At 29.5% G+C, this 8,368-nt stretch overlaps 1 protein-coding gene and 1 non-coding gene across 2 annotated transcripts in view; both read left to right on the forward strand.

Moving 5' to 3' along the window:
- Window positions 1-6,312: 6,312 nt before the first annotated feature.
- On the forward strand, window positions 6,313-6,396 carry TRNAL-CAA. Its single transcript has one exon. It is a non-coding gene; the product is annotated as a tRNA-Leu (tRNA).
- Window positions 6,397-7,496: 1,100 nt separating this feature from the next.
- The window catches only part of LOC106343696 (protein ASPARTIC PROTEASE IN GUARD CELL 2), a 1,938-nt gene continuing 1,066 nt past the window's right edge, over window positions 7,497-8,368 (forward strand). The window contains 1 exon segment of the mRNA XM_013782983.1: window positions 7,497-8,368. Within this exon segment, the coding sequence (XP_013638437.1) occupies window positions 7,799-8,368 (570 nt within the window). The 5' untranslated portion in view covers window positions 7,497-7,798.

Here is an 8,368-nt window from a genome sequence, read left to right on the forward strand (position 1 = left end):
GGTTACTTTTTAATAATATAAAATTAAACAAAATGAAGAAGGATGCAAAAATTGTTATCAAATATTTATTATTCATAATCATTAATTGTCATATATATGTAAATCATTAGGTAATTTCGTAGCTTTTATATAGGGAAAGAATACACACTTCTTATATTTTAGGTTAACATAATGTTCTCTAGTGGACATTAAACAAATTATGACATAAAAATCTTATTATTTCCCTCGAACACATTCTTGAAAAAGTGAACAGTATTGTTTTCACAGTTGAATTATCTTCACTTTTATCTTACATATGGTTTTGAAAGCTTTCAAGTCAATCATCGAACTGATACATGTTATTTTAATGTTTTTAGTCGCATACTTAAGGAAAACTTACATTTTTTTTAATTTAAAGTCGTTTTAAAAAATTAAAAATATAACATATAAGAAAAATCTAACATATAAAAAAAATATAACATATAAGGTGTCCTCATTTTTTTTTTAAAAGTCGTTTTTTTAAAATAAATATAACATATAAGGTTTCCTCATTTTTGTAATTTAAAGTCATTTAAAAAAATTCAAAATATAACATATAAGAAAAAATCTAATTTTTTTTTATTATATGGTTAATGTGATTGTTTATTTTATTAATAATATAAAATTAAACAAAAATGAAGAAAGATGCAAAAATTGCTATCAAATCTTTATTATTCATAATCATTAATTGTGGGTTTTTTTTAATTAGTACAAAATTAAGGTTCTATTTTTTTAAATGCTTCTCAATTAATATATATATAGGGGATACAGTTAATTTAGTATACTTATAAAATACAACAAATTTGATATTTATGAAGGGTACTCACAAGTTTACTAAAGATTACTAAATCAGTTACTCATGTGCCCAAACAGAAAAAGATGATATGAATGTAACTAAAAAAAAGTTAGACATATACTCTCTTCATTTCACATTTGATTTTGTTTAAAGTTTTTTCACACAGATTAAAAATAATTAAATGGTCAGTTTTATCCATATTTAATTATTAAAATTTATAGTATTTATTATTTTAAAATTTAATTAGGAACATGAGAGATAAATTCATGTAAAACTGAATTAAAAATATAAAATGATATTTCTTTTGTAACAAAAAACAATTTCTACGACGAAATTGAATTTGAAACAGAGGGAGTATATGCATTAATAATATTTCCATGTAGTATTTTATCACAGTGTGCTTATTTTCTGATAAAAAAATCTTTTAAAACGAACATAAATGTAATGATATTGATTATAATAATTGAATTATTTTTATGCTGTACGCACATTTTTTTATGTTTGAAACATAAAAAATATCATATAATATAAGTTTCAAGTTATTTTAGCTGTGTTTATAATAGTATAGAACACTCTAAATAAACTCACTATTTCACCAATATTGATGCACACTAAAGTTTAATTAAATTTTAGTTCTACATATACCCATTCGATTTGTGTATGCCGTGTCCATCTCTTATATCTCTTATATATTAATTGAGAAACATTACAACATTGTTTTGTAGCCACGTGTCACCATGAGAATGAAATTCAGAATTTTTAGAAAAATAGGTTAGACTATTTTATCTTATATTATGCTTTTTATTAAACTAACTATTAAATTGATAAATAGTGTACAAAGAAATATTCTCGCACTTTCCTTAAATAAAAGCTACGGAATTACCAAATATGATTGACATATATTTGACAATTAATGATTATGAATAATAAATATTTGATAATAATTTTTGTATCTGAGCTCTTTTTGTTTAATTTTATATTATTAAAATATATTTAACAACCACATTAACCATATAAATATTTTTTCTTATATGTTAGATTTTGAATTTTTAAAACGACTATAAATTAGTAAAAACGTTAAATGTCTCACACTAAAATTTGTGATCAATGGTTTAAGATTTTTTGTAATAACAAGATACAAATGATCATAAATCGTATGAATATAAGTCTCATTTACTAGAAATTCATATTATATATTAATATAGTTTAAAATTAAACTATATAACATAGAAAAATACTTAAATATGATAATTTCTAAATTTTTATTTAAAAAATATTGAGACCTTAATATTTTAATTTTGAAATTTCCATTCAAAAAATTGCACATTAGAAATTTTGTGTTTATCACATGAGTATAAATTCTCAATAATAAATATTTATATTAAAATATAGTATATATCTATGTACATGTCACTGAAATTTAGTTATATACCATATAAAATAAATAAAATGATTGTTTTGATTTATTTACCAAATAATTATCGTAAATAAACAAGATGTATTGTTTGATTTATGTCTTTACTCTAATTTAATTATATATATAAAACTTAAATGAATAAAAATAAATAATAATAAAATTATTTTTATATATAACATTCATTCCGTGCAATTGCACGGGTCTTAAGCTAGTTCTACCGATAAAATAGAAATTATGGAAAGGCACAAGGCAACCCGCTTATTTTTGGATACTTAGCACTTAACTTGTTGTTCAAATAGTTAAATTTGCTATTTGTACGTGATCGGTTTAACACAAGTATTTGCCATACCAAGTATTTATCAAAATTTTAGATACTTGCAAGTTAATTGATTTGTTCTTTGACTTATTCAAATACATTATTTAAATCCAAAATACCTGATTACTTGAATTTATACTTTAATTTTAATTACTTAAAACTCAAAAATACAATAATTTTTGATTTAAAACTAAATTATTAGACTTCTTTAATAAAGATATCGATTTTTAAATCACAAATATCTATTAAATTTTGTTTATAGAAATATGGATGTCAACATGTATATTGAGTTTTGTTAGAAAGACATAAATGTTAACAACACTTATTCAATGAATATTAAGTAGAATTACTATATGGGTTTAAAAGTTACAAAAATAATTAGATTTGATATTTGACTTGTACTTGTAAGTAATAAAATTTAAAAACTTATTACTTGACTTGATAATAATATGTATTTGATTTTTCAAGCCGAGTACGAGGCAAATAGCATGTATAAGTCAGGTACCTATGCTCAGCCCTAAATAGAATAATACTATAATTCACAACAAAATGGAAAGGAATAGAAACAACAGGTAATGAAACCATCTCTCTCAGTTTTGAATGATTACTTTCTTCATTTTTAGAAATATATGCATATCTCTCTAAACCTAAAACCTTATAGTATTTTTGGAACTTACAAAGTTATTTGGGACAACCTACTTTGCGAAAGAACACACAAAAGTAAATGATTATTTACTTATCTCAAAGGTTCTCTCGTGATTAATACACGTTGTTATGCATTGGCTATTAGATATAGTTCTAAACACATGAGCTCAACCAGTCTTTCATATTAAGTATACACGCATTAATGAATATGATACCAGATTACCAGATCAGATCATTATATTCTAGAATTTTTGAAATTATTTTCCCATTCATATTGTATGGAACAAACCCCATTTAAATATGCATATACATGTATCATTGGATTATAAAATGTGAGGAGCTTTTAGGTGTAATAATTGCTCAATTATTGATAAGTGGTGCATGTCTTATGTAATACCCAACTAATGCCCATTTAATAAAAATTAATTATCCATTCGACCGTGTGTTGCATAAGATATTTATATCGTCTCTCTTTTTCCAAATTATTTGTAGTTGGTGTTGTCGTTCTTGTGTTACATGCTAATAGCAACAGCCATCAAAAATATATGTTTTTATAATCTCAATAGCTTTAGAACTTTTGGGCACGCCCACAAATGTATGAATCACGTAGCAACATTTCTTTTCGAAAATTATTTCCTTTCCATGATTTATAATTTATTATTGAATTAGATTGTATTTAGAGAAGAGATTAGATTTGCGTTAATTTGTTATCTAATGGGAAATCTTCTGAAGTTAACGGAGGAACATCAAAATGGATTACACCTCCTCGTGTAACGCCAAAACAAAAAAAAACTCACATTTTTCCCACCAAACTTGACTTCTTTTAAGAGTAATTAAAATATAATCTTATAAAATTTATTATTTGATATCTTACCATTTTATGTTCTATTTTACAATACTACTACAAAATTTATAATACATTCAAAAATTCATAAAATCGAAAAGTTTACAAGTGCTCGAAATTGGTTTAGGAATTCATTTTAGCCTGTTCAAAAGCATTCATGAACCAAAAATATAGAGAGTTTTGGAATTTTATATAAGTTGGTTTTGAAAGAACAGTTTTGCATGTACTTTGATACTATCCTATTAATTACTCTTTTCTAGGTAATTGCATTACTTTAAAAAAGCGTAGGCATTTGGTATTCTTGTTTGGTTTGGATAAAAAAAGTTTGGTTTCTTGAATTATTGGGTGAGGATATATTTTTTTATTTCATCCGTTTCATAAAGAATGTCACTTTGACATTTTTCACACAAATTAAGAAAATGATTGAAATGCATTAAAGTTCTTATTAATTACACATATTCAACCAATAGTATTTGAGATAAATGAAATTATTTATAAAATCAATGCATTTGTAATTAATTTTAAGCTGAAAACTGAATTGAAATTCTAAAATGATATTTTTTTGTAACAAGAAAAAAATGCTAAAATGACACTTAATATGAAACAGAAGGAGTATCAAACAATAACCGACATGTGTTGGTGCGGTTTACACGATAAATAAATTTCGGTTTAGATATGTTTCTGGTTTATTTTCTTGTAACTGAAAAAAAATCTTTTAGATGAATCAATCGTGTGTGTGATCAATTGTACCATTCAACATGTCGATTTCATATATACGCAGCCAAAAGCTCACTTGATACTTCCAAATCTTCGTTTATCCAAGAATAAACCGTTGCTAATTAAGAAAGACATGGAAGGAGAGGCACATCACATGAATAGCCAATAAATTGTCGTTGTCTTTGAAAATCTTTTTTTTTTTTGGTCTAAATAATGTCTTTGAAAATTCTTCAACCAGTAATAATCACAGAAGGCGCCTTTAACCAAATTCTTTCAAGAAGCTTTGTAGCATGGGGATCTCATCCTCTTTTTTTTTTTTTTTTTTGAACACAATGGGGGATCTCATCCTTGCCTCAGTTTCACTGCTTTCTAAATTTTGTGATTTCTTGCATATTTGGTAGCGTATACCATGAAATAAGAAACGTAGACAAGAACAGCGACCAACATCAGAGGAGAGCATCATTTGCTTTCCAGCATGGTGATACCAAGACAAGTAGTGATATAAAGCCAATGAAATCATTAACACTACGTGTATATATCATGGTTGTGTTCTTATCTATTACTGTCATTATATTGTGCTATAGCCAAATTTCTCTGAAATGCTGCAACGTAAGTCATATATACACGACAATGTAATTTCCACAATGTAAATATACTTCTTTATTCAATAAAGCATTTCAACTATCTCGTGGTTTCCAAGTATGAACTAGATATTGTTTTGGTATAGTTCAAGAAGATTGGATGAGACAAATATGCCAAAAAGATGATCTAAGAAACCACATATGTATAGTTGCAACCAACATTTGCTTTTGAGCTACTCTTGCACTATGTCCAATCTTAAATATGTTTTTAATGTGGCGTTAATTCTAAAAATGAAAGATAATATTTTCAATTTAATCAAGTTTTGGCTCATACGACGAACTTTGTCCTTGATCGTGAAAATAGGTAGTGGCTTTCATAATATACGAATAGCCATTCTTGTATATGAAGTTCTTACATTTCATAGCTTAAATTTCCGACATAAGCAATGGAGATTGGAGATGTTGAACTCAACAAACAAAAGTATAAAAGAACAATGGAGATTAAATAATTAAAAGAAGCTTAATACCTAAAAATTAATTGTTCATAATTCAACATGACATCGTCTTGATATGACTGAGAAACAAATATGAAGGTAAATAAACTCAATAAGAAAAACTGATATCTCTAACTACTAAATCCAATATGATATTATAAACTGGGGATTGAACCTTAACATGTTTACCTGGTTGGGATGGATGCTCTTTTAGGCGGATATAACATGATACCGAGAATTCTATAGTGCATATGAGTAGTTCATGTGGTTCGTAACATATGCCAGGAGAAGACGTGAAACGGGCATGGTCGAGGGTCGCATGACAATTCACAATTGCTTTTAATGATCTTTAGTGCTTGAGCCTTGATATGCTTAGTGTGGAGTAACTTGCACGATGGAGGCAGTGGTTAATTGAAAATAACGAGTATGCAGGCCATGTTAAACTAGTAGATCTCTTCTAGTGCCTTGTAAAACTAACATCAAAGTCAGGATGGCCGAGTGGTCTAAGGCGCCAGACTCAAGTTCTGGTCCTCGTAAGAGGGCGTGGGTTCAAACCCCACTTCTGACAATATTTTTTCATTAAAAAAAAGAAGATGCAACATGGCACTAGCAGTTAGTCTACCACCTGCATCTTCCGAGTCTTTCCTTCCGTATGAGACGCGCATGAACCTGCAGCTGTTTTATGGACTCTCTTTGAATAATTGATGGGCTTGCTTGCTGGCATCTCTGATTATGGCTGAGAGCGGAGTAAATAATATATGCGTCACGGATCGTTAAAAAGTATAACTGGATAAATCAAACGAACACTGCTTCAGTCTATAACCAGATGTCAGAACTATTAACCGCTGGTTTAGTTTCTCACATGTCATCACTATGAAGCATGAATGGTCAGCTGATCACATAAGGATAATTTTACAATTTCCAGGTCGAATCTTAACTTGCATCTATCTTGATTCAAATTTCATAATTCCAGATATGTAAAGATTCGATGTCGTTTTAAGAAGTCAAATACAAAGTATTGGTTTTAGAGGTGTAAATATAAACTAAAAAAAAATTGTATGCCCCGAAAACAACATAAAAATAATAGAGAAAAAGATAAAAATAACACTAAATCGAGTTTTTGTTTTCAAACTAACACTTAAGGTCAAAAGTCACAAAAATAGCACTTAATGTTTTATCAAAAGTCATAAACTTAGGGTTTAGATTTTAGGGTTTAGAGTTTAGGGTTTAGGGTTTAGAGTTTAGAGTTTAGGGTTTAGGGTTTAGATTTTAGGGTTTAGGATTTAGAGTTGAGAAATGAGGTTTTGGGGATAAGATTTCAAATTTTGAAAAATAAAAAAATTAAAATTTTCAAAAGATAAAATGCTATTTTGGTCATTTTAGTTTTTGAGTGCTGTTTTGGAGATTTGTCCAAAATAATAATATGAAATTTTGGTAAAAATAGTTAGAAAATTGAAGAATATATGAGTAAAATGTTTCTTTTAGAACTTACAAGATAATACAGTATAGTTTTACATATGATTTATGAAATATTTTTTAGAAAAAACTACAAGATAATACAAAAAAATATTTGTACAGATAGTTTATGAAATACATGCTAATACCATGTATTTGCCTATCACAATTATCAAAAAGAAAATCTATACAACTCTCAAACAAAACAAAGAAGACTGGAGGAGAGTATAGAAGGAGATCGAAGCCGACGTGCAAAATCAACGGAGGAAAAGAGAAGGCCCCACACAATCCACGTAGGCAATAAAAAATAGCAATAAGAGATATCGACCCATCACTTCCAAACCATTACATAATCACAACTCACAAGTCTCAAGTGGTCTCTCACCTCCAATAAAGAAATTGGAGACGAAGAAGAAGACACCAAACATAAAACTCATCTTCTGACATTAAAACCCAGAATCCAAGAACCACTCTTCACGCTCTCACACGGGTTTTTGTGTTCGGCGTTGTAAACAATGCTGCTTCCTCTCTTCTTCCTCCTCCTCCTCAATCTCCATCTCTCTTCTTCCTATTCAATCTCCTTCCCTGATTTTCAGATCATCGACGTTCTACAACCGCTCACCGTCACCGGAACCCTTCCCGATTTCAACAACACCGATGAGTCTAAGTACACTCTTCGTCTCCTCCACCGCGATAGATTCCCTTCTGTTTCTTACCGTAACCACCACCACCGTCTCCACGCCCGTATGCGCAGAGACACAGACCGAGTCGCCGCCATCCTCCGCCGCATTTCCGGGAAAACTGTAGCTGCCGGTTCGAAATACGAAGTCGACGACTTTGGCTCCGATGTGGTTTCCGGCATGGACCAAGGGAGCGGTGAGTACTTCGTCAGAATCGGCGTCGGAAGTCCGCCGCGAGATCAGTACATGGTGATTGACTCCGGGAGCGACATGGTTTGGGTCCAGTGTCAGCCTTGCAAGCTCTGTTACAAACAATCCGACCCGGTTTTCGACCCGGCTAAATCCGGGTCCTACACCGGAGTCTCCTGCGGGTCTTCCGTCTGCGACCGGATCGAAAACTCCGGC

This window comes from Brassica oleracea, chromosome C5, assembly GCF_000695525.1.
Source record: "Brassica oleracea var. oleracea cultivar TO1000 chromosome C5, BOL, whole genome shotgun sequence".
In the NCBI taxonomy this organism is placed as follows: Eukaryota; Viridiplantae; Streptophyta; class Magnoliopsida; order Brassicales; family Brassicaceae; genus Brassica; species Brassica oleracea.